We start from the raw sequence: 27,002 nt of genomic DNA on the forward strand, positions 1-27,002 counted from the left end.
TATATTTTAGAAAAAGGTTTTGGCCAGTGATGTACAACATGGCCATGCAGTAAATACAAAGATGATGTGACACAATGAGCCTGACTGGCTTTGAGTGAATGCAGACAAAAACACAATGAAGTCAAAACACAAACATGAAAAGGGGGAAAAAAAGAAAAAAAACCATTTTGTCCTTTCTACAGCTGTTTAAGAAAAGTCCACACACTGTAATTCTTAACACATCCCATCTTTGGGCCTTTCAGGACACTTTGAACTATAATTGGTCATTTCACTCCAGACAAGTGTCACAGAGGGGAAATAATTTAAAGATTCTTTCACTGAACCCAAATGTTGCTGTTGGCTGGAAGCTAGCACAAATCTGTGTCCAGCGTAGGAAAAATAACCAAATAAAAATTCAGAATTCCTTAATAACATGGCCAACATTAAGAGGTTAGATTATAATCAAGAAGAATCCTTTGTACAGACAAAGGTGGAGATGAAAAGCACAAGGAAAATCTAAAGCTAATGAAGAAATGAGTGAGTTGGGGACAGACGGGGGGGCTATATAAATGAGTATAAATAGTTTAATAACATGCACGTGGATTCCAGGGAATAATGGAGGCGACAAGACAGATGGGATGTAAAAGACATTGTAGAGAAAGAATGGAGGGTGAGTGAGAGGAAAGAGAGATGAGTAAAGAGGGGATGGAGACACCTAGTTGCCCCACCAATCAACTTGAGAGTGTGAGTAGTTTCCTCCGTAGCCGTCGCTTGTGTAGAAGTTGCCAAATCCACCTGAGAAGAAGCAAAACAGATGAAACTTAAGAGTTGAGGCTTCACCTTGCATCCAGTTTGAAGTTTTCCTGTAATTTGTTCAACAGTTACTGGAAGGAAGTCGAGATGTGCTTTCATATTTTAAAGCAAAGTACTTCCAATATGATTTTAGTGGGAAATCTGCCCTTTAACCCTCCTCACCTCCTCCAAAGCCACGGTTCCCTCCGTGTCCTCCCTGGTTGCGTCCTCCACGCCCTCCGAACCCTCCTGCGCTCCCCCCTGCAGCTGTTTGACGATAATCACGGGCTCCAAAACCACCAGAGAACCTGGTGAAGGAAAAAAAACAAAGCACATAATTACAATCTAATACATTAATGCATCTAATGCATTAATAGAGTGCAGAGCTACCCGGTTTATTTTTTACCAGGAAAAGAGGAAGTCATTTATAAAAATGCAAACTTCCATTTATCTCCATTTCCTCAAACACACAGCTGAGATTGCCAAAGTATTATTTAATAATTAATTGGATATCAAATTCTAACAAAAATACTATTTTATGTCACAAAGTAATTAAAATGACAATTTCTGGTTCTTTGCTGTCTTATGTGGAAACAGCACCAGTGCCTATTTGTGCCTGGATGATTCACAGATCAGTGTTGAGTGGTTGAGCAATAAAATCATCCCTCAAAAAAGTCTTGTACAACAAAACAAGTGACTAAAAAAGCAGCAAACATCTAAATAAAAACTTTGAAAGGAAGTCTGGAGCACCATCACCATACACCACTGTAAAGGATTACTAGATAGTTCAGCTCTTTGGACACAACATATAAAGACTTTTGCATGGTACTGTGTCTCCAAAAGACATATTTACTCATCTAAAAGTAGAAAATGTACGTAAGCACCTCTTAGAGCGTCCTCTGTTGCTGCTCTTGTGCTGGTGTTCATAGGCCAGGCTCTCCAGCCACGAAGGGACTTCCTGTTTGGCCTCTACCAAGATGTCCAGCAGGTCTTTAGTGATGTTCCCATTTTTGTCATTAAAGAATGAAGTGGCCAGCCCTGCAGAGAACACAGAGGATAAAAGCAAATCACACATTTTGGTTGGCGCTGCAGTAACTACTATCGTCACTCATGTGGATATTTTATACTTACCCAGGTTTCCCACTCGTCCTGTACGCCCAATGCGATGGACATACTCCTCTATGTCACTCGGCAGGTCAAAGTTAATAACATGTTTCACATTGGAAATGTCCAGACCTCGAGCTGCCACCTGAAAGCCCAACGAGAGAAATAAAACAACAACACTTAAAATTCCAGCAATACTTTTATTTCTATTTTAGGTTCAAACACTTTCCTTTAAAAATATTAAGTGTAAATAAACTTTTTTTTATTTTTACTTACGGCTGTGGCCACCAGAATGGGACATTTTCCTGATCTAAACTGGTTCAAGGCCTCCTCTCTGTCTCTCTGGGAACGGTCACCATGGATACTGGTACAGGCGTAGCCCTCCCGATACAGGAAGTCCTCCAAGGCATCAGCGCCTTTCTTGGTCTCCACAAAAACCAGAGTCAACGAGTCCTTACCTGATTGACAGGGAAACAAACACAATAAATGTCTTAAAAGAAAAACTTACACTTGAAGCTGCAGGTTGTTTTGTGTTTAAAGTGAATAAATTATTTAGAAATCCTGTGAAAAGTAATCCTCACGTCTTATGAACTACTGTGTATAACCATATTGCACAAAATGCATTTCAATGAGCAGAAAAAATCAGATTTTACACTAGATTCAGACTCCCACATCCACTACATATGATGGTTCTGTCCATGTATAGCAACATCAACTATTAACTTTTTTTTTTTTTTTTAAATTACCACCAACATGCAAAAAAACAAACAATTTTTAATTAAAAACAACAACAACAACAAAAAACTGTTGTAAAAAGTGCATTATATTACTCATTGGCTGTACCGACAGATAGATCCCTCAATCTGAACAGGTGTTTCAGTCTGTGATGTGACACATGCACGTTCCTGGGATAAAACTAACCACATCACAATTCTTTCCTATAAACAAATCAATGAGACAAAGGATGAAATGTGGATGAAAATAAAACGATGGCAACATAAAACTAAACGGCATCTGTAGCACAGAACTTGCATGCAGGGACTAGCGAGCCACTGATGGAAAGACTTTGGTCACTCTGTTCTTCCCACACATGCATATCCACTAGTTTGCAATGAAGATGCGACCACCTGAGTTCAACATGACCAGACTCTCTCCATCAAGGCGAAGGATCCGGCTTAAAATAACACCGCAACATAAATATGCCACAATAAACGTCTGAACTATGAAAATAAACATCAGGCATGTTTAAGTTTAGCTAAGCAGGCCTAATTAGTGGAATGGTCAATGCTGCCTAAATGAACTAAATAAACAAAGATTCTCCATCCACAGAAAGGAACAATGAAGTCAGGCAAACTTATTCAGAATATGAGATGAAAGATATAAGATTCTTGGTTGTGGATCTTACCAGGTTTCTCTATGTTGTCTCCAGTATTGTCCTGTACCTCGTTGGGGATGACTTGGGATAAAACCACACCAAAGTTTTTATGTCTAATACTCCTGATTTTACAGAGGTTTAATGGCTCTACTCATAGGTGCTTCTCAAAGTCATTGGTTTCATTTCGAGTTCAGGTTGTTTTATAGTTTGGAAAAATCCTGCCTTGCAATTGGTTAACAGTTGTAAAAAAGGTCACCTCAAATACCCCACCATCAATGTAACCCTAAAACACACAAAAAAGACATTTTTATTTAAAGACTTGTAATTGAATTTCCAATGGTTGATAAACAAAACATTACAGCTTCATGGTGGCATAAAATGGTGTGTAAAGGAAAATAAACAAAAATAATCAGTCTTTGTTGTGTCTGTGCACACTTTCCCAGGTGCGAAGAACTGGGAGCACTTTGAGAATGTTGATCATAAACAAACATATCCTTAAAATTTTAGCAAAAGATGAAGTTATTCAAAGGATTTGACACTGGAATTAAGAGTTTGTCCTTTTCTTCCTAAAAACAGCCAATGGTGGTATCTTACTTGACATTGAGAAGCACCTAACAACACTGGTTAACAAGAGAAAATGGTTCATTTCCCCAACCACAGGGGTGACTATCTAAAATCCTTCTAATGCCTCTTTGTAAGCGGTAATGACAATATGCTCAGTGGTAGTCACTGCCTTTCCTTACGCAAAGGGAAAAAAAACAACAACAAAAAAACAATGTAAATTGGATGTAATGCCAACTACAAAACCTAGTGAATGTTTTTTGCATAAAATCTTTAGCTAAGTATCAGAAACTTCTGAGTTGTATACCCTTAATTGCAACAAAATTAGGATGCTGTGTAAAGTGTGCATAAAATGAGATGAAATTACTTGCGAATCTCATGAACCCATATTTCAGTCCCAATGCAACATATCAGATGCTGAAACTGACTTTTTACCATTTAATAGAAAATATTCTTTCATTTTGAATTTGATGGAAGCAACGCCTAAAGAGTTGGACGATCAACAGGCTGGAAACGTAACCAACATGAATCAAAAGTAACTGGTGCAGCATTTGACGAATAATTAGGTTAATTGGGAACTGGTTAGTGACATGACTAGGTATAAAAGGAGCACTTCAGAGTTTCAGAACAAGACGGTTAAAGCTTTACCATTGAAGAACTCATATGTGATCTGGATTGAAAACAATGCCATCATCATTTGACCGAAGCTCATTTAAAATGGTCTGAGTGCAAGTTAAAAAATGTTCTGCAGTCAGATGAATCAAATTGGAAACACTTTTCTAAACGATGGTCCTGAGGACTAAATGGAAGAGAATACAGCTTTGCTACCAGTGGAAAATTTAAAAGCCAGCATCTCTAATGGTATGGGCTACTTCCATATCTGTCCCCATGCAGACATGTCTCTCAGAAAAGACCTTGCAGATTTCAGCAAGACATGCTAACCAGATACTGCATCCATCATGCTAGCATGGCTTCACAGCAGAAGAATCCTGGTGCTGAACTGGCCTGCCTACAGTCCAAACCTTTCACCAATAAAAAAACATTGAGTAACAAACAACCAAAAAAAGAAATGGCAACAAAGGTCCAGGACTGTTTAGCTGCTATAATCCTGAATCAGACCAGAATAGGACAATATTCCTCTGCTACAACTCTAGCGACTGGTCTCCTCACCTCCCAGATGTTTACAGGCCGTCGTTAAAAACAAAGAGGACATGCAACACGACAGTAAACATCAATCTATATTTTTTATGTGCTGCTGCCATTAAATTCAAAATGAGCTAATATTTTCATTAAAATAGATTAATATCTCAATTTTAACATCTGAAACATTGTTTATGTTCAACAGGGAATAAAATGTGAATTTTACAATTTAAAAGTTACATTTTGTTTTTAGTTTACATTGTAAACACCATCCTAACTCTTTTTTTTTTTTTTTTTTTTTTTTTAATGGAATTGAACTTTTTCATGTGCACAACAAAGATAAAAAAATATGCTGCTGTTGTTTATAGTAGAAAAAAAAAGCAACCCTTTAATTTTCAAATGTTTTGAAAGTCAAGTGGCACTAATAGACATCACACTGTGCTAAGCATGACACATGTAGTAATGTAATGGCTCAGACCTGAGGGTGATAGTATGATCATGGCAAAAGGACAGGGGAAATAAAAATGCATGCTGGCAGTTGCTCAACACTAATACTGAAGCTAAAAACAGATGGCAGAAAGTGTATCAGTAAAAGCTGTGTTTCTCCACGTTTCTGATAACTAAATATTATTAACTGGTCTAGAACAAACAACCATATATGGCCATCGCAAATATGCAGGTTAAACTAAATTCCACCCGGCTGCAATAAACAAGGTAAAATACAGAGTTTCTGACAAGAATTAAAATAAAAAAAGGCTTCTTTTTTATTTTGGAAACCAGTTATTTAGTTAGCTAAGTGGGTAGCACACACACTAAGAAAAAAAGAAAAAAGAAGAAAAAAAAAAAAGTCAACTCGACTAACAAATTACAGTGTAATACTTAACATGCATGCTGAAATATTTATATGCATCATTGTTAAGAGACTATCTCACCTGTTGCACTGAGCAGGTCCAGGAGGAAAGACCTTTTATCGCTCTCTTCCACCCACACTACTTTCTGAGTAATGTTCTCCGAGGTGGAACCCACTCTGCCCACTGCCAGGAAGATGTACTCCTCCAAGAAATCCCGAGCGAGGATCTGCAGAGGAATTAAATTATGTGTTTATCAGAAAAGTTTTTCAATGTGCAGTTAACTAAAAAACAAAAACAAAAAAAAACAAACAAACAAAAAAAGACATTAATAATTTATCCTTTTAATTTCATATCCTGGCATAAAAAAAATTTCCAACTGGTTTTACTGAGTCAGCTCTGGCTGCAGCTGAGAGCTGGCGGAAAAGATTAATCTCTTAATCAAAACTGGGAACTGGATTCCCAACAAACAAACCTGGATCTCTTTAGGAAACGTTGCACTAAACATCAAGGTTTGTCTGATGCCTTTGTGCGGCATGGTGTCTTGCTCCACAATGCGTCTTATCTGTGGCTCAAAGCCCATGTCCAGCATACGATCCGCCTCGTCTAGAATCAGGTAGCTAAAGAGGGCAGAAGAAGAATAAAGAAAGTTAAAACTATAAAGCATGCATTATAATTTCATCTATCACTAAAACCTTTCTGTCTGTCTTACTTGCAGTAATCCAGTCCAATCTTGCCTCTCTCCATCATATCCACCAGTCTTCCAGGTGTGGCCACCAGCAGGTGGCAGCCTCTCTCCAGGTCTCTAATCTGCTGGCCAATGTCCGCTCCTCCGTAAACAACGCAGGGACGCACTCTGGAGCGGTAGGAAAACTAGCACAAAAACAAGAAGAATGAAGATGAACAGTTTTTCATGGTGAAAATGTCGTGTTTGAGCCATTTCAGACCTACCTTCCTGGCTTCATCGTATATTTGAAGTGCCAGTTCTCTGGTTGGAGCCAGTACCAGAGCGATGGGGTACTGTTTACGGCGCCCATACTTTCCATTCTCCTGCAAAAGCAGTGATAAAAGGTTTCAGTCTCTCAGCCATTTGTTTTGTTTTTATGCTTAGAAAAGGACATGTAGTACAGAATGGAGTCCAGTCTCAGCTGGATGCTCACCATGTGTAACTCAAGCTCAAACTTCACATTAATAGGTTACAGGATACAGGTCACTTATATGAACTTACTAAGTGAGCAGTTATTCACTTCTGTGCTAATATTACTCAAAAGAGGTTACAATACAGATATAAAGGGTTGCAAGAAAACTTACAAGATGGTAAATATATAAGCTTAGTTAGCCTCAGCAAATCTAGATGCCTGCTGACGGATGGAGAGACTGGGCAATTCCTAAAAGACTGATCGATGACAGTTCTTGCAAGGTAGACAAAAAGAGGACTTCCTTCAACAGTTATAAGAACTATTAAAGAGTTTCTTACCTGTCCAGAAGCTTTAGCTGCATTCAGAGCTTCTCCTGGTCCATCTGTGTAGATTTGGCTGAGAATTGGCAGCAGGAAGGCTGCAGTCTTCCCAGAACCTGAAAACACAAAGCCAGCCTCGTCCATAACTACATGCATTCAGCAGACTTCTCATGTCGGGACACATGTCAACATGTTTATTGTTACGTTACAGAAGCATGATGCACTACATCTGTATTACCTGTCTGAGCACAGGCCATGAGGTCTCTCTTAGACTTGATTATAGGAATGGCGTATTTCTGGACAGGAGTTGGTCTGGTGTAACGACTCAGAGCAATGTTGCCCATGATAATCTCCCCCATGTCCACATCTTGGAACTATTATATCACAAACACACACAGTCACAAGAGTTGGTGGGATGAAAATAAACCTGGCAGCTACTGCATATTGCTGGTTGACAACAGAAACTTACACTCTCTATGTGGTGGGGACAGTTCTGCCCTGTAGCCTCAACAGGAATGTCATCATATTTCTCAAAGTTAATCCCAGTGTTGCTGCCAGAGAACAACTCACTACAGAGACACAGAACATGTTAGTCTACATTAGACTTTTTAATAAGCAACATCAATTAAAATGTTTTATTATGATTTTTATGAGAATTTTACATGCAATATTTTATTTTAATAACATGACAAGTTGTTTGCACAAATGTTTCTGTACTAAGATTGTTATGCGAAAGGATAGATCTATTAGACAACAATCCTAGCTGTATTTAGAAATAAATTGTTTCCATAATTGATCAGGGATATTTTGTTGTGCTCCCTTAATCATAAAAATATAATAAAACCTGTGAGAACTGACCAAATGTTGATTTAACAATCCAAGCATTCGATCATGAACCATACATGACATTTCCTTTTGAAACTACCAAAATTAAACCCCATCTTTTTTTATTTGATGCACAAGTTAACGTCACAAATTCAGTAAACTCACTGTTCAAGGCGTTCATTACGCGTTGTTGGTTTGGACCAGTCTCCGTCATCCCTGGACTCTTCCACCCAGCGGCTGTTTCCTCCTCCTCCACCACCACCGAATCCACCATGATCAAACCTAAGCACACACACAGAAAGAGCTGATGTTTGATGCTAAAATGTTGCTTCATAATACCTGTGTTTTGTTCTATTGGGCCTTGTGTGGAAGCCGTTTGATTGCTCACCTTCCTCTGTTAGCGTTGCCTCTGTCATTGAAGAATGCAGACTTTCCTCGGTTATTGCCAAAACTGCTATAGGCGTCCTTGGTAGTGTTCCAGCCACTTGCATCTAACAAAAGAATTAAAGCAAAGCCATCATGAGATGTTTCACACATAAGAGTGCTAAATGAAAGGTTTAACACATTAGGGAAGAGTACAGATGGTCTCTGGACTGAAATAGGTGCAATGTTTACCATGGAACATTCTTCACATAATGGGATCACTGAAAACAGAACCTTTATTCACACATGCAGTCAAACTAAAACTACCACGTTCTCGTGCTCACCAAATCCTATTGGCTGCGTTGGGTTGATGGGGTTGAACGAGCCACCCCTGTTGCCGCGGTAACCGCCTCCACCAACGCCACCTCGTCCACGCTCCATGCGAGGCGGGCCACGGTTAAAGGAATTCCCTGCCATGCGGTTGTCATGATAGCCGTTAACAAAGTTGTTGCGCCCTGCGTCCCAACCGTCTGAGGAGAAATAGAAGCATTCTGAACTGGGAGGGAAATGATAATGATCCCAGCAGGACGTTAATACCACGTCTGCAGGATTATTAATCACTGCTGCCATAAATGGGAAAAGTTCAAATTTATCTCACATTTCTGCGGCTCACTTCAAACAGAATTTTTTTTTCTCCATGAAATCCAAAATATGGCTAGAAATGATTAAAACTGTGGATGGTAGCAGCTGAAAGACTTAGCATTAGGGGTGTGATTTGACTAAAGAAATCAATCTAATTACTTACAGCTTTGTAATTAATTAATTTCGAATAACCGCATTTCATTCGCATAACATTTTACCCAAAAAGGACATTTTCCTTTCATTTAAATGGATTTTAGCGCATGGCTTAATCAAATAATAGACACAGATATTAATAATGTAAACTCAAGTTCTTTTCGTGTCTGGATAACTACATTTAATTTTAATAAAATGAATTAATGAAAAATACTTTTATTATTCCCCAAAGACAAATTCAATAAAACAGTAAAGAAAGAAAATATCCCTGAACTGAACAGACTTCTTGGTGTCAATTGAAGTACTTTGACAAACAACTGAAGCTGTTCTCTACCTAAGAGTCTATAATTTGTTACATTGTTAACTTTTAAAAACTTTCTTTCTCACTCTTCATTAATAGACATTAATATCTGACAGTAAAACAGGGCAGAAACAATTAATGGCAACTTCAATATGCTCATGCAGCAGAGGTGGTAACCTCCTGCTCTGACTGCAGAGACCAAGCCTGGTCTTCTAGAAGGGGGAGGGGCTTGCACTGCAGCTGCAGCTAACTGGGAGCAAACTACATGTTACTCCGTCTCTAATGTCACCGATGAATTCACTACACTTGTTCATAATTGGGTTTTTTTCTAAACTAAGACACTAGATGGGTCTGAAAACTTGCTAGAAAATAGCTGCAAAGTTGCTGAGTTAGAAACTACTACTACTGTGTGCATCACTATAGCGTAGCAGGAAATTGTGCACTGACAAATTTCCCTTGATTATATGCATTAAATTTTCTGCAATTAATTAAATGTCCTTAATATTAAACTCCCACCCTTACTTAGAATATATTTTATTAAATATTTTAATACATTCGATTTACACAGAACAGTTGTATTTAAAAGTAGCATTGAGCTTATGACTCACTTGCCATATGCCTCTATTGTGAACAAATACAGGAGTTAAAAGAGGAATATTGCACAGTTTATCTTTCATAAAAAAAACATGTACTGGCATTACTACATACTGACTGACTCAGTCCTCCCCTTTTGTAATTCCTAATAATATCTCACACAATGAAGCGTAGTCAGGGGAAAGCTTGTTCTGGGCAAATGTAGAAAAAAAAAAAAAAAAAAAGATATCCTGCTTATTCAAGTCTCTAAAATCCCATAACAGAGAGTAAAATATGATGGCTTGTACACTGCTATAGCTGTCCAATATCTACCCAGACATGGCTACTCACAGCTAAATTTGTGTTTTTTGGGGTGTCTTCATACTGTATTTCTAATATTTTCGAGAAAAGGTGGAAAAAGAAAAATATAAATGTCCGCTTTTTTCAGAGATTTTCCACCCAGCCTCAAGAATTATCTATGAGACAATGTATGAACATGTCAGCAGATAATCCATTTACTAAGGGTGGGAAAATCAAATCGAAAAATAAATTGAAAATTGAGATTTTTTTTTTGCTTCACAATTTTAAAATCAATTTTTGTGTTAAAAAAAATATCTTTTTTTTTTTTTTTTTTTTTTAAAAATAAGTAAAAATAATTCCTTATAACATTTTCGTCATTTTTTTGGGGGTTTTTTATTGATCTTTTTACTTGTCTTCTTGGGCATTATAGCAGCAGATTGATGGTCTGGCTACTGTGTTGTTTTTTTCCAAATTTAAATCTAGAAAAATGATGAGCAAAAAAGTTTGTACAATTTTTGTTTTAATCTACAAAAATCTGCAATATTGAAGAATTGTGAGAATCGCATTTTAAATCGAATCGGCACCCAAAAAAAATTGGAATCGAATCAGTACAAATGCAAATAATCACAACCCTACCATTTACTAGATTTGTGTTCTTGCAACACTTCCCTCACATTTCTAATCAGAAGAACACATCTCCATAGAAAGTCACCTGGTGTGCAGTGCTTGTGCAAAAAGCAACTGCAGAAAAAAAACAGACTTAATAGTCTGGACTTTATCCTGAAAAATTCTGCTGTTCATGTGCGAAAACAGCTTTGTAGAGACAAACTTACAGGTAGCTGCAGGAGCCATCGTGTAGCCACCCTGTCGTCCAGCAGCAAAGGCATTTCCCACTAGATAGTAAGACAATTCATTGACAGCAGTTACAACCAATAACAAATACAGCTACATTAAAGACCAGCAATTTTTTCTGGGCAATATAGTCACATATTCACACAGAATAAAAAAAAAAGAAAAAGAAAAAAAGAATTTTTGTTAGCAAACGTAACTTGATCCTTCTTACCATTCTTGGATGCATCTTTGTTTCGTAAATGTGGAGGAATATATCGCCCTGAAAAAGAAAAAACATTAAGTTTAACATGAGTGATAATGAACATGTTCATACCTAATAACCTAATAGTGATAAATCTTGGTAGCAATAAATTATACACTCTGGAAACGGGTCTTCTCTTGTGCCCAAGTTTTAATTTGCCCATATAGAAAGTGTCTAAAAATGAAAGTGATAAAAAAGGGATTGCACAGAAATATGTAGCTGGAGCAAGTTGCCCAGTGCTTTGTCAGATAATATGTCCTTTTATATTATTGTGTCTATTTACAAAGAAAACATGACGCGAGATATTTTACCATGATAAAAGTTAAATTAATAATAAACAACATGCCATTATAGAGCTTGTTAATCTAACCAGGTCTATCCCACATCTTTCTTAGGCATTGCATTCTCTGTATAACCTTCCTTAGAAACAGAAAAGCACCTCTAATATTTCACACTGCTTTGCTTTTGTGTGACAAGGTTCAAGGTGATGCAACTACAACACAAAAAAACACTACGAAAGGAAATCACTGCAGTAAAGTTAGGAAATGTGCTTTTATTGTGTGGTGCCTCACATGTTTTGTCTTTAAGAATAAACCTTGGAAAATAAAAAAATATACAATATATAAATATTGGAATGATCTTTCCAAAAGAAAAACACAAAAAAAAAATGTATGCTTACTATTAGTACCTCCACCTTGTCCATCCGGCGCACTCAAGTCCAGGACAGCAAGCTGGACAACCAAAAATAGACAGTAAATGTACAGCTCTGAATCTTACTAAACTTAAACTGCACTTTAAATGTGCATGTAAAAGAAAGACTAGAGTCTATCAGCACTGCATTATTAAATACACTCCAGTAACTCCTCCATATCTCTGGGAAACCACGACATTTCACTTCTCCACTTGTCACAAATATCTTTTTAGACATTTATTTATTTCCTAACACTTTCATACTAAGAATTGTTTATTGATTCTTCTCTTTCTGAGCTTCATTTTAACCAAATTTGTGTTGCTTTTATACCATGCAAATGACCCACTGCTTATTCTGATAGTTACTGACAGTCAGATATGGCTCTGTCCTTTTTTTAAAGGCTTTTTTCCTCAAAGCAATAAAGAAAACCTGAATAGATTAAAATAGTTCAGAGGAAGACAACAAAAAAGGAGAAGAAATTTTAAAATATTACTTAAGAAAAAACGAGCAGAAGCTTGGCAGCTCAAATTTAATGAAAGTCATCTACTGAATTTACAGTAACTGTAAATGATTACACCTCATATTTACAGATTATCTCATGTTGAAATCAACTAACTCCATAGACTATAGCAGCAGATGATGTTGGAGAGGGGATGAGGTAATCATGGGGGAAAGAATTTATGCTGGTGCATCAGTTACTGGTGCCCAGGATAACCCACTAAAAAAAATAAAAATAAAATTATCCTAAAAGTTCCAATTGCACCTTTTTACTTTCCTATTTCGCTTGCAAGCCTATTTCAAGAGTCTGCATCGTTTTTTCACGCTAGAGGCCAATCCGATTTATTCCTAATATCAATTGAGGACATGCAGTACCTTTCTGTTGCTATACAACTGCCTGACCAGACATAGCTAGACTACGTTTCTAGTGACGCAGAAGAAATTACTTTTCTTTTTTTTTTTTTTTTTTTTAAGTGGGCCGCAGTAAATACCATCAAGAAAACTGTATACTGCATATGACCTCTTTAGCTTTGAGCTAAAAAGGCAAAATCCGCATTGTTTATGTGACAGCCCCGCTAGCTCCATCCTTTTACACCTCCATTTTATGATTGTATCAAGCTGCAGACGAACGCAGTGAACATAATAGTTCATGGGTGCGTTTGATATGCTCACCGGGGAGTGCCAATTACCCCACTCGTGTGTTTTTTTTTTATCATTACTCTGTTTAGTTTTTTCTACACACAGAGCAAACTATAAAATAGCGTCAGTATTGTTCAACTCAGACAGTTACAACATGCAATTATATTTCAAATAAATCGAGAAATTGAATGGTTTTCCACGTCGCTTCAAATGGTCCTTGCTCGCAGTCTCTTTACAGTGTCCAAATCAAGCGCACCCAAGCTACATAGCACGATAGCATCTCGCTAACGGTGTCGGGCTAGCCGGCAAGCTAATGTTTATCCCTACTGTTGTCCCACTTTTTATTAAACACATTTCGCAATTAAAACTGACGTGTCTTACCTGCTGCTCTAGACCGTGGGCATTTTCGATGGCCACATGACTCATAACTATAGAATATGGAGGAAAAATGTTGGCGTTGAAAAAAGGACCTCTTTGTTTGCCGGGTTTGATGGGGTTTTTTTTCTCTTTCTCTCCTTTCCCTGCAGCCCGTTTCTGGGGTTACAATAAATGACAATTATTTCATTTGCTTAACAGTTCCAAGTAACTTTGTAAGATGCTATTCTGGAATCTGAAACGAAGGCAAAATCCTGTGTTTTAGCTTTTAGGATGATACTTGATGCAAACCCAGCTGCGTCGGTTTACTGTTCAGCTCAGGCAGAGATTAATAAATCTGCCAAGTTAGCAAGAAAAACACACAAACTTCCGGTCATTTAATAATATAAAAGTATTTCATAAGAAAGCGTGTGCATTATTTAGGGGAACATGTATCGACCAACAAATTCAGATTTGCGACAAGAGTGCATGCTTAGAATGGATGTTTAAGCCTATAAAATAAAACTTTAAATTCCACCACCGCCCTCCAAGTGTTCAGCTAAATTCGCTTAAAATATTTTGACACAGGCTAAATGTCTTTTTTTGAATTAAGACAAATGAATGAAAATAGTAAATCATGTTTGCTTTGTTACGCATTTATCGTAGCCTACGTATAGTTAGCCATCAGTAGATGACCATTTATTTTGGTGAAATCAGAAATGGTTGTTTATTCTTCATTTCCGGTTAACGCTGCGTACAAGCAGTTAGCTTAACGGTAGCATCCGCAATAAAAAATATTCCAGAAATCGCGAGATTTTACTTCTAGTTTGTCGAATTGTCTTTAGCCAACATTTACATTCCAGTTCAAACTTGTCTTTATTCGATATTTTCTTCACTCAGATTCCCAGCAGATTAAAAGAATTGGTCAAAACTGTCTCACAAAAGGGCAAACTACGGATGAGCTGTTCTGATGGAGCTTTTCAGATTTATTGAAGAAGAGATTAAAAGATTAATAAATCATTTATATAGTTGATTAGCTAAATAATCATACTCATCAACTATGATAAAATGCTAAAATGCTGCTACTTTTAATGAAATATCACCAGGCCCGGATTAATAGTGCACATGCCCCTGGGCCCAGAATGTTCCAGGGGCCCCCTTCCCCACCGCAAAATTGTGAAAAGTGGGAATGATACACTGTGAAACTACATTTCTAACATCTCTCAGCCAATGGTAGCAATGGCAATACACTAGACACTCTGGTGTAACTATCTGGCTTTTATGTACATTTTGTTTCATGTCCAAGATGCTGTTGTTTGCCCTACCTGGGCCACACATGGGCCCCAAATGAGCATGGGCCCCTGGGCCTGTGCCCATAATGCCCATTGGATAATCTGGCCTTGAATATCACAATAATAAATCTAATTTAGGTATTCTAAAATGTAACTGTTCAAAGCAGCCTTAAAAAAAAAAAAAAAACGACACACAGAGAGAATTTCAACTCCCATTTTAGATCTTGTTTTTTTTTTTTTTTTTTTTTTTTTTTTAACACCATATTTGAAGGTATCAGACACATTTTGCCTAACCTGGGGATACCTATGACAATGACACTGACAGATGCTGTAGGTTTCCTATTTGTTATTATGGCATGCAACATTTGGGCCAGATGTGACCCAGGTGTTATAAACTTTCTTTCTTTTTCTTTCAGGGGTTACAAGAACTTTTTGTTAAGCTTTGGCTTCATTGTTGGATGAGATAATTAGTTAGATGATATCTTTAGAGTGAGGCATTCTGCTTGTGGTCAGAATGACTAACATTTACCACTATTGCTTTACTTTCCATTAGGTTTAATTTCTCCCTTTTCACACACTGGTGAATGTACTGGCCTACTTAAACAATATCCTGACAAAGATTTTGCTTATTACAAATCTACTGCAGTGAACTTGACTGCTTAAGTAGAACACAAATTCTTAGTAAATAAACACATACAGTTTTTCTGGAGCACTGCATAGACAGGAAATAAAAATGAATGACCAAAGAAGACTTTCTGAAATCAGATTAGTATTTAAACTGAACCCCCTTTGGCAAGTATCAGTGGTGTAAAAAGACTCTGCAAGAGCAGTGCAGATGGAAAAAGAGCCACAACTTTAGCATACATGCAACAAACCAGTGCAAATGTATGTATGTAACATTATGCTAGTTTTATTCAATTTTTGCCATGTAAACTAGTACAATTCAACTTAATGATTGATGTGATCATTCATGGCAACAGAAAGCACAGCTTAAAGCTGGGCTAGGTAATCTTGCTCAGAGACATCTTTTTTTTTTTTTACCCTGGGTGAAGTGGTTCCTCATCCTGTTCGTAGTCTGTACATTTTGTCATCGTGAATAATCAGAAATATAGTTAGACCCCTCAGTTTACAGTATATCTGTAAAAACTCTGACCAATCAAAACATTCAGGCCAAATTGAAGCTGTTCATTTCTTATATTTTGTAAGCTTCTTCTCCCGGCTCCCCTTCCTTGCCCTCCCGCAGCGCTCACCTGATAGACACACCCTGCATATTAAATAGCGTGTTGAGATGAAAATGCAAAGTAGTGAAAAAGAAACTCGGAAGGCAACCATGGCTGAGAAAATGCAAAAAGCATTTCTCCAACCCGGCTCGGTTTATTTGCCTCCTCCTGCTAAACAGCCGAGAAAGTGAAAACTGTTGGTGGAAAAAGCTGTAAACTAGAAAAGCACTCGGAAAGCGCAAACCTCCGCCATGGCCTTTAAAAAATTCCTGGATCCAAACGGTGATCCAGATCACCACTAAAATTAAATTTGTTCCTCCTTTTCACATTTACAACAACTCCTCCATATTTAATCAAAATCCGTCCATAGTTTTTTGAGTTATCTTGAACACAAACAGATAAAAGCCGGTAAAAACATGATCTCCTTGGCGGAGGTAAGAAAAAAGCCTTGCATCACGCAAGTAGCAAAACCAGAGCGGGAGGAGCCAAGACATGGCGCTACTTTCACATCTTGCTGGCTCGCCAACATTACCTTCCCCAGCTTTAACAAGGACAGGTTACAAAAAGCACATGGAGCAAATATGTCAGTGCTGTATTTATTAAGCTGTACACTGTTATACTTATTACCTAATAAAAATACAAACTTTGTGCTGCTGGTGAGAATATATATATATATATATATATATATATATATATATATATATATATATATATATATATATATATATATATAAAGCTTCATGAACATAAACTAATCATTCTAAAAACTGTACCTTTAAATTATATTAATTTCTTTTTCTCATTGTCACTTACAAGTCAGGAAGGATCAAAAACATTTAGTGTTATGGAAAGCCATAAAACCAAGGCTGGGCAAGTTGAACTCTAGGGGAAGTTTTGCTGTTGGGTTTTTTAAATGATGTGTACTTCCTCTGACTCTTCTGTGTAATGTTGTCCTATAAACATTTGTATAGTCCTTTTGTGTCCAGTTCACTTGCTGTTCTGGGAAAGTATTAAACTAAATTCAATGCAATATGACTTCTCATCAAGCTGATGGTTTTAAATGCCAAATGTGGACTCCACCTGTTTTATTTTTTTGTGGTTTTCATTCAGTCCCAATAAATCTGACAATTTTAGACTTGCATATATACAGTTATACACACACACACACAGGATATGTATTCATTGAATATAATGCAATGTTGTGAAGCTTGTTCATATTTATGGAGGTCACCTCAATCCTGCATGTCATACCACTTTTGTTTATATGTACAGGTTGACCGTTGGCTTCGGAAACATTACAAGCCTCACTGGCAAAACCAAACTTCATGAAATACTGGTGTTATGTGAAGTTATAAGCTGATGGCTCCTATTTCAAATATTAACATAGACAGAAAAAGCTTCTATTAAAGCTAAAACTGTTGCAGTTATTCCAATCTCAGCATCTTTGTCCACAACAGTACTAGATTTTTGTGTTTGCTTCTGGTATTGTAATCCCTTTAAACATATGTGCTGAGTATATTAAATTTGCATGATCCGATCACAAGAGGGTAAAGCAAAATACAAATGTAAACTCACTTTGAAATCTTCTGACCTGGCCAAGTTGAAGAACTTTTTGATGCTGGTCTCTGTCCTGTCTCTGCTTTTGTTGCACATTGGACCCACATCCTCCTGTCTTTTAGCCACAATGTGCTAATACTTCATATCTAAGCACATCATAGGCACATTCGAAGTCCATTTTTTAAACTTTGAGTCAGAGTATTGCAGGTGATAGAAGTCAGTGATTTCAGCTGAAGAGATTCACTGTACTGGTTTCATGGTGCAACCACAGTCATGTTTCTCAAATCAGCTGTATTGCTATGAAAGTAAATAAATACAAGTTAAATACTATTTCAGTTTATAATTTATGCAATCTGTAAATTACAATCTTTTTATGTCTTCAAAAACTGGCTCAAATGGATCAGCCTGTGTGTTTAGTTTGCAAGTTTCTGTCTTCTTTAATTATAATTTATTTAATCTATACTAGCATTTTCTTTGAAAGAGGAAAAACTGAAGTGCAGACAGAAAAGGAGGTTTCTGAAACATAAAACACTTCACCTGTCAAGCTATTTTTAAAGCTTGTGTGGCAAAATGAGGGTAAGAAGTAACTTTCCATTTCCAGCTTGTAACTTTCCATTATAGCTATGGTTGTTGTCAGTATAATCCTGACGGTGTGGCAGCTTGCTAGTTAGTTGTAGTAGCTTTTATCAGATTATTTGGAGTGGTCTCCACTATTAAAGTATATTCTTAGGGGAGAATGACTGTTTGAATCAACTTTTATCACTCAAGTTAAACTCAAAACTGATGCAAACGCCACAATAAAGAGGGGTGATCTGTGGCAATATGAACTGTAATACTCCAGGGGAAACTTTTGCTTTCAAAGTTTTTTCCTGTTTTTAATGAACGTATGAAAGTCATCCACCCAAAAGCTGTTAATTTATTTCAGGTATTGGACGAAAGATGGGATGTTTGGGTCATGGCAGGAAGAATGGAAGTGTTAAGCTCGCTGTGTTTAAACCACATATCTGCATGCCACTGACATTCCCTCTGCCAAAATACTGGCTCTCACAAACCTCATTGTTTGTTTTATTTTTCTATTCTCTGCCAAGGACATCAGCTGACAAAAATGTCAAGTCACACTTCACACTGCTAACAGACAACAACCATCATGCACAGATACAGATAAAGGCTTTTAAATGCACGAAAGACTTTGCTCTGTGGAAATTGAACAATCTAATAACACTGTGGCATCTTAAAAACACGTTTGTTGTCTCAGTAAACTTGCACACTAACTACTCTCCCAAAGAAACGTGAATTAGAAAATAAATATTTTACCAATTTTTGATTGCAGTGTTTGTTTGAATAAATAAGACATAAAATCAGTCATTATAGTTTCAGATTTATAGTTTTACAGTGCAAAATAGTCTGAAATAACTCAACAACAGGGATCTTGTTTGTGGGTGACACAATATATTTGAATATCCTTAGAAAACTTTCACATCACAGTGGAAAAAAAAGATTTTTTTCTAATTTAGTTGACTGTATAAATTTCCAAAAATATTTTATAAATACTTTCAAAAAATGTTCTTTAGTCTGGGCCATTATTCCCCATTAAACACCAAAAACTATTATCTTAAATAATGCATTAAAGACTGAAAAAAGGGTTAAACATATATTTTAATTTCGCACATTACAATATACATTACAATATTTTCCCCAACATTCCCACTCATACTAGTTCAATAGTCAGCTGTATGCAGCATAAACAGTCTACTGAACATATCTTTGTGCCATTTGAATGTGAAAATAATGATAAATGTAATACATTATATTAAAAATAAAATCCCCCTCACTATTTCTGGGCCTGCAACATTTACAAGCTTATATACTGACTCCATGGTGATGGCACAGATAATTGTCCACCTTGGGCCCACACTGAGATCGCATCCTCATCTTGTTCTCTGCATTCTATCGTCTGTTCACAGCTCCCAAATAAATGCTCCTGTAATGTCTCACCTAACCCAATAGTCACCAATACAATTAAAATCTGGATCCAGTTTAGAAAACAACATGGTTTTCATAGGGCCTCGATTCTTGCTCCAATTTTGAATAATTATGCATTTCTTCCCTTCTGCACCGATGCTGCATTTCGCACATGGTCTGAAAGAGGCTTCAAAACACTTAAGGACCTGTATGAGGATGGTGTCTTTTTGTCTTTTACATCCATGTCAGATAAGGCCAACCTACCCAAGAGCCACTTTTTTCGGTATCTCCAAGTGAGACACTTTATCCAAAAACAGTTTCTACATTTCCCAAACTGTCCCCCTGAAGCTGAAATAGACCAAGTACTTTTTCTCCACTGGCAAAAAAAGCGACTGATATCTGTCATTTATAACAAGATTTCACTTTTGAACCCAGACCCTACTATACTGTCTAAAAAGGTGTGGGAAAATGAGCTGGGGATAGACATCCCCGAGGACCAGTGGAGAGACATTTTAAAAAGGATCCACCCATCATCGATTTGTGCCGGGCACTGCTTACTACAGTGGAAGGTGGTACATAGAGCTCATTTCACCAATGTCAAATTGGCAAAAATTTACCCAAATCACAGTGATGCCTGCAACCGTTGTAAACAATCCCCAGCACACCACGTTCACATGTTCTGGTCGTGCCCGAGCTTGACTAGTTTTTGGTCGAATATATTTCAAACTCTCAATCAGGCCCTCAACACAAATTTGGAACTAAATTCCCTGTCTGCTCTCTTTGGCTTCCCTTTTCCTAAAAATCAGCCGATCTCCACACAGCATGTTGTGGCCTTTACCACCCTGCGAGCCAAACGTGCCATACTCCTTAAATGGAAGCACACCTCCCCACCAACACATAACAGCTGGATACGGGAAATTTTACATTGTCTAAATTTGGAACAGTTAAGGTTCTCACAGAAGGGATCTCTGACAGCATTCCATAAAACGTGGGACCCACTGTTGACCTACATTAATAACAGCCTGAGCATTACTCTTGACGACACTTAGCCGATCAAATAGAAATAGGGAGAGAGAACACCTAGCTGCCCCCCCCTCCCCCTTTCTTTTGTATATTATTTAATTTTTTTTTTAATGGTTATTTTATTTACTATTTATTTATGTTTATTACTATTTACTATTTTGTCTATTCATATGTTTGTTATCACTACTTGCTTTTTTGCTTTATTTCATTGTTATACTTTTGGGCAATAATCTTAACGACTGTGATTGCATCTGACAAGGGTTTTTGGGAGGGATAGTGGGACTTAATCAGGGTTTTTCCTTTTCCGTTCGCTCTTGGTTATATTTCATTCTTATGCAGATACTATAAGCAATGTTAAACTGTCATATGCTATGACATTCCCTGCGAAAAATTCAATAAAGAAATTTGGACAAAAAAATAAAATCCTCAAAATACAATCAAAATTTCTAAGTCAAGTCAATTTATTTATAATATGGCTTAAAAATAAAAAAGTGATTGGGGTGTGCCTGTGTTGGAGGAGTGAGGGTATGTGTGTGTGTGTGTGCGTGTGTGTGTGTGTGTGTAGGGGGGGGGTGTATATGCGGAATGGGATGTGTGAGTGAGGGTGAAGTTTGGAGGGGGGCTATGGGTGGTGGAGGGGTGTTTGGTGGGGCATGTGTGGTTGGGTAGAAGTAGAGGGATGGGGTGGTGGGGTGTGAGCGTGTGTGTGGGGGGGGTGAGCGTGTGTGGGGGCGGGGGCAATTGGGGTTCGTGTGACTTGGTATGGGTGAGTGAGTAGAGGTGGGGTGGGGTTGTATATGTGATGGATGATGTGCATGGATTGCAGAGGGATGTGTGGATGGGGGTTGAGAGGGGAGTGCGTGTTTGGGGGGGGGTATGCATGTATATGTGTGAGGGGAGTGCGTGTTGGGGGGGGGGGGGGGGGGTATGCATGTATATGTGTGTGTGGTTTGGTGGTGGGGGGGTGGTGTCCTGTACCCGGGGGCGCAGCTGGTGCACTGGGGTGCGACCTGGCTGCCGCTAGGTGGCGGTCTGGGGATCCTGGTCCTCCGTCGGTGTGGGCTGTGCCCTCTGCCTGCGGGGGCGGGGGGCTGCTCACGGGCTCTTGGGGCCCTGGGGCCTGCGCTCCTTCTGCCCTAGGTGGCCGGTGCCCGGTGGGATCGGCCCTTGCCGGCCTGGGCCTGCTGGGGCCTGTTCCCCCTGACTGCGGGGGACTCTGGTTGGGGACCTCCTTCGCCACTTCCTGGGCGGATGCATGGCTGGCTCCGGAGTGGGGTGGTTGGGGTCTGTGCCTGGGGGTGACTGTCGGTTACCCGGGTCTCTGGGTTCTCCTGGCCTGCCTCTAGCCCTAGGTGGGCGGGGTCACACTGGCATGATCACTCTTCTCTGAACACGTTCCACTCTAAATGTTCTGCATGAATGTTCTGCATGTGTCACAGTCACTGAGTCATCCAGCAAGTTTATTCACTAACAGCAGGTAGCTCTCTTTCTGTCTTTTTGACTTAACTTGCTAGTTTCTGGTCCTCATGATTGTCAACGGTTTTGTTCTCCACGAATCTAGAGTTGGCTTGTGTGGGTGTATATATTTATGTGTGTGGGTGGGTATGTGTGTGTACTTATGTGTATGTGTATGTGCATGTATGTATGTGTATGGATATGTATATATGTATGCATATGTGTGAGTGTATGTGTATGTATGTTTATGTATATGTATGTGTGTGTATGTGTATATGTATGTGTATGTATGTGAGTATGTATATGTGTATATATGTATATATATATATATATATATATGTGTGTGTATGTATGTATGTATATCTATCTTTATGTATGCATGTATGTGTACATGTGTGTGTATGCATGTGTATGTATGTGTATATGTATGTATGTATGTATATATGTATATATATAATGTATGTGCGAGTGTATATACATATATATGTAGGTGGGTATGTATGTGCATATACATGTATGCATTGATCTCTTTCTTTTGTTTTTTTTTTTGTTTTTTTATGTTCTCTTTTCTGTTCTCTTTCTGCCCCTTTCCTGTCCTTTCCGGTCGGGTCCAGCAGCATAAACTCTGTAATACAAGCTATTATCCAAAACAAATTGAAAAATAAAATAAGAATCAAGAAATACAAGGGGATCATTACATCTACAAAAGTTCCCCTTGGCAAAATAAATTTGCTCAGCAGAACACAGCATCCAGAACATCAGTCTGCTTGCTTAAATGCTGGACAAGACAAAAAAAAAAAAAAAATAAATAAAATAAAATAAAATAAAAAAGTGAATTAAGTGCTGTTAAATTTGTCAAACAAAATGACAATTACAATTACAAAATTATTTATTTTAATGTAACAAAAACTTCTAAAACAAATCAACATCTTTTGTTAACATTATTTTTTTTGTTACTGAAGTTGTTCTGAGCCTATAAGGAGAAATAGGCAAAAAGAAAGAGCCCAATAGCGCAAATAACCATCAGTCCGATATTTAGTATGATTCTGTTTCTTCGAGGTTCATGAAGAAGTTCGTCCACAATCCTCTCTTCTTCTTCAACTGTAATTACCCGAGCTTCAGAAGTATTCTCTTGGAGCCCACATATTCCCTCTAAAACTTTCATACATCTTCTACTCTTAACTACGTCCCCTTCAAAACAGCCTTCCTTATCCCCCTCCCCATTGCCCATTGTTCTCTTTTCTTCAACCAATTTGGTGTCAGAAATCGGTTCGTGGGAACCACTCTGGACTGGATGGGCTGTGATACCATTGCTTTTGCTTGACTGAGCATTTTTCTGAATTGTCAGAGAACCATTGATCTCTTTTGTGTGGTCATGACACTTTGTATCACCAATACCACTGCCATTTGAGGAAGCAGGATTTATAAGCTTCAAAGTATTCATAACTTCTCCCCCTTTCCCTGTTTCTTGCTTTTCTGCCTTCTTTCTCTTGTTCAATCCCCACAGAGTAGTTGTCCTGATTTGTTCTTTTCTTGGTGGAGAAGTGCAAAGGCTAACAACGACAGTCACTACAGCTGATATCCAGAACAAGAACGCTGCTACATACATGAAATGGACATCTTTGATGAAAGATGGACGCTCATCAGGCTGGTCGCAATGTGGTTCTCGGTAAACAAATGCTAAAATCAAACGAAGCGTTCCAAGGGCAAATCCCACCATTCCGCCCCAAAAAGCACCTGTCTCATTACAACGATGCCACAAGACACCGAGCAAGAAAAGAGCCGCTACAGGCGGAGTCAGATAATCTGATACTTCTTGGATGTAATAGAACATCTGGCCTCCCTGCATTTCAATAATGACTGGCACCCAGGCAATGCTTATGATCACCATGACTACAACAAACAGCCGGCCAACTATCACCAGCTCTTTGGACGACACCTGCTTTTTTAGCATCTTGTAAATATCCAATGTGAATATGGTGCTTGCAGAGTTGAAAATGGAGTCCAAGTCACTCATTAGAGCAGCAATCATAACGGCCATCATCAACCCACGGAGACCCACAGGCATCACTGACATGACGAGGCGTGGGTACGCCATGTTGCTGCAGCCGGCTGCAGAACCACAGACTTCCATGCAGTGCTCTGGACCGATACATGCCAGCTCATCCGCAAAGAAGATCCTAGAAATCATCCCTAAAATCATGATGATACACAAATCAGACAATTAGAGATTAGCAGACTGGATTTTAGCTGGTTGTCATACAGCAAGGAAGTCAGTGTTTCTACCTGGGATAACAATGATGAACATAGGAAGGATTTTGAGGAACCCCGCCATGATCGTAGACCCTTTGGCATGAGAAATGTCCTTTGCTGCCAGGACTCGCTGTACAATCACTTGATCTGCACACCAGTACCTGGAATGCACAATAAGGAGGAGTTGTGTGTAGTACAAAAAAGAAAAGCCTGTTTACATTATGATTTAGGGGGAAAATAACAACTATACCAAATTGATGCTGGAGTCTGACCCAATAAAAAACCAGGCCAAGGCAGGTCTGGATCTGTTGAGCCTCTCAGGATCTTTAAAGCATCTGGCTTTGGGTTGACATGGTGATGACATGATTCAGAAAACGTTAGATTGGGATAGGCCAATGAGATAGCAGTGATGTTCGGAGTCGCCTCCATGTATCTGGTTCTCAACCCTTGAAAGAAATGGAAAGACAAGGTTTAGGGTATATCAATTAATTACATGGATTAAATAAACAAATCAATGCACAAAGAAGAAATACAGAAATAACAACCTTCCAATCCTCCAACTTTGAAAAGGCTTATGCCAGTGAGACAGAGTGCTCCAGTAATCATGAGGAATGCCTGAATTGTGTCAGTATAGATGACAGCAACCAAACCTCCAGTTATGGTCAGCAAAGCCGTCATCGCAATGAGGAAGATAACAGATAGATAAAGGTTCCACCCTAATGACTCCTGGATGAACAGGGCCCCAGAGTAGAGGTCCACGGACAACTTAGTGAAGATGTAAAGCACAAGAGATAACGCAGCAAAATAGACCTTCAGCCGCCGCCCTCCGTATCGTTTCGATAGATACTCCGGCATTGTGTAAACTCCACACTGGATGTACACAGGAATAAACACCCAGCCTAACAACTGGAGCAGTAGTATCGCATTAAACTCCCATGCAGCCACGCTGAACCCGCTAGCAGCGCCTGATCCAGCCAATCCGATGAAATGTTCACTTCCTATGTTGCTGACAAAGAGAGACGCTCCTACAGCTGCCCAGTTCATGGAGCGACCAGCCAGGAAGTAGCCACTTACCGTGCTACGATTGGCTTTCCGCATTGCCAGGAAGCCAATTGCTAACACAAGGATGAAATAGATAATTACAACAATAATGTCTGCTGCTTCCATTTTGGCATTGGTGGCCATGTTTAAGCACTTTTGAAGCTGTTTAACAAGGCAGAGCTCTTTAAGGTAATAGGTCAGGTTTTTACAATATAATTAAAACCTAATTATACACACTTTCCATTAAACAAGTTTTAAAGAATTCTCTTTCAATCTAAATGATAACTCGCCAATCTGTTCCATTGCAAAATGTTCTAGGCAGTCATCTTAAGTAACGAAGAGGGCTTAAATGTCCACTGAGCATCTGATTCTGAAAGAAAACTCTTCAAGAGGCCTTGGAGCTCCTGATCAGTTGTCGTTAACCTCAGGTTTGGGATTCAATGCTGTGGTTCAGCAGCTCCGAGACCGAAGAAACACTGCTGTTGGGTTCTGACCAAGGGAACCTCAAAGGAAAATCCGTATTTCTGGATCCTGCAGGACACACATACATACAAAATTAATATTATGAAGCAGAAAATGTAACCAGTGAAAATACCTGCAGGCAATTTCCCAGCTTCTGCATCCATTCTCATTGATCAATGCAGCTAGTGAGGATGGTGGATATGCATCCAGTTCCACTAATAATGCAGCAACACGCTACATGTCAGTCTGCTACTTATGCCCTGTCCCAGTACCCACACTACATCCTATGGTCCTCTCGGAAGTGTGCACCGTAAGGGTTCGAGGGCGCAGGTTACAAGCATGAGAAAACAGCAGAATTGGGACAGTGGTGGTTACTTGCACCGTTACGTCATTTTCTCAACATTTGTGAATGCTTTTTTGCTGCTGAATATGATAATTAAACTGCAACAAACAACCATTTTGAGAAGAAAATAGCAGAAGCACAAAAAGACGCTCATACGCCAGACTCTCGTCGCAGTGCCGGAGTTCGTTCAAATTGTAAGTTTAATGCTGTGTGCTACTGACTGCCTGGATGTACTTGAAAAGACACTTTTTTTTGCCAAACATCACCTGTTTTTTTACTTTTTGGTTCAAAATGCCACATGAAGCAATAAATTCTGGGTAATATGCTTCAGCAAAGTCTGCATGAATGTGGACTTCGCTGAAGTGTGGACTGTGGGTGCAAAGGGGGCGGGGCTAACATCCACTCTGGAGAACTGGGACACACTAAACACTCAAACCCTTTAACACAAACATGCATTCCAGGGTGGTAGTGTGATTATTAGGACAGGGTCATAGATGCATTTCTTGGACAAGTTATATATCATACTGGTGCATTTAGATGCTTATTTTATTGTTTGATTTTTGGTGATGAGTTGTGGTAAAGAATGGCTGTGCTGGTATGGCACAGCAGATAGTGGACACTGACTATACCTGTTGCAACAGGTAACTCCTGTTTTACAAGTGGATATGCAGCACTGATGTTTACTGCTAATGCAGCAAACTAAA

The 27,002-nt window shown here is 38.6% G+C and overlaps 2 protein-coding genes across 2 annotated transcripts; both read right to left on the reverse strand.

Annotated features, from left to right (window-relative positions):
- Positions 1-475: 475 nt before the first annotated feature.
- On the reverse strand, positions 476-13,933 carry LOC306774197 (putative ATP-dependent RNA helicase an3). Its single transcript, XM_079264179.1, has 20 exons — positions 13,718-13,933; positions 12,188-12,239; positions 11,479-11,526; positions 11,249-11,308; positions 8,791-8,976; positions 8,472-8,574; positions 8,249-8,365; positions 7,728-7,827; positions 7,497-7,632; positions 7,277-7,374; positions 6,751-6,849; positions 6,512-6,672; positions 6,275-6,419; positions 5,884-6,028; positions 3,281-3,331; positions 2,152-2,333; positions 1,903-2,020; positions 1,656-1,809; positions 955-1,079; positions 476-774 (listed from the first exon to the last, which is right to left on the reverse strand). The coding sequence occupies exons 1-20, from the start codon at positions 13,760-13,762 to the stop codon at positions 695-697; spliced, it is 2,205 nt and encodes a 734-aa protein (XP_079120305.1). The 5' UTR covers positions 13,763-13,933; the 3' UTR covers positions 476-694.
- Positions 13,934-23,172: 9,239 nt separating this feature from the next.
- On the reverse strand, positions 23,173-25,637 carry LOC306774129 (sodium/myo-inositol cotransporter-like; the record flags this gene model as incomplete). Its single annotated transcript, XM_079264112.1, has 4 exons — positions 23,173-24,392; positions 24,486-24,613; positions 24,703-24,898; positions 24,998-25,637. The coding sequence occupies 4 exons, from the start codon at positions 25,635-25,637 to the stop codon at positions 23,173-23,175; spliced, it is 2,184 nt and encodes a 727-aa protein (XP_079120238.1).
- Between the last annotated feature and the right edge of the window lie 1,365 nt (positions 25,638-27,002).

This window comes from Telmatherina bonti (assembly GCF_933228915.1).
Source record: "Telmatherina bonti genome assembly, chromosome: 24".
Classification (NCBI taxonomy): domain Eukaryota; kingdom Metazoa; phylum Chordata; class Actinopteri; order Atheriniformes; family Telmatherinidae; genus Telmatherina; species Telmatherina bonti.

Bases quoted from the DNA above. Each gene is read 5' to 3' on its own strand.
- LOC306774197 (XM_079264179.1), bottom strand. From the start codon at position 13,762: ATGAGTCATGTGGCCATCGAAAATGCCCACGGTCTAGAGCAGCAG. The intron at 11,527-12,187 runs GTAAGCATACAT...TTTCTTTTTCAG, and splicing joins ACAAGGTGGAGGTACTAATA to GGCGATATATTCCTCCACAT. The intron at 1,810-1,902 runs GTAAGTATAAAA...TGTTCTCTGCAG, and splicing joins AGGACGAGTGGGAAACCTGG to GGCTGGCCACTTCATTCTTT.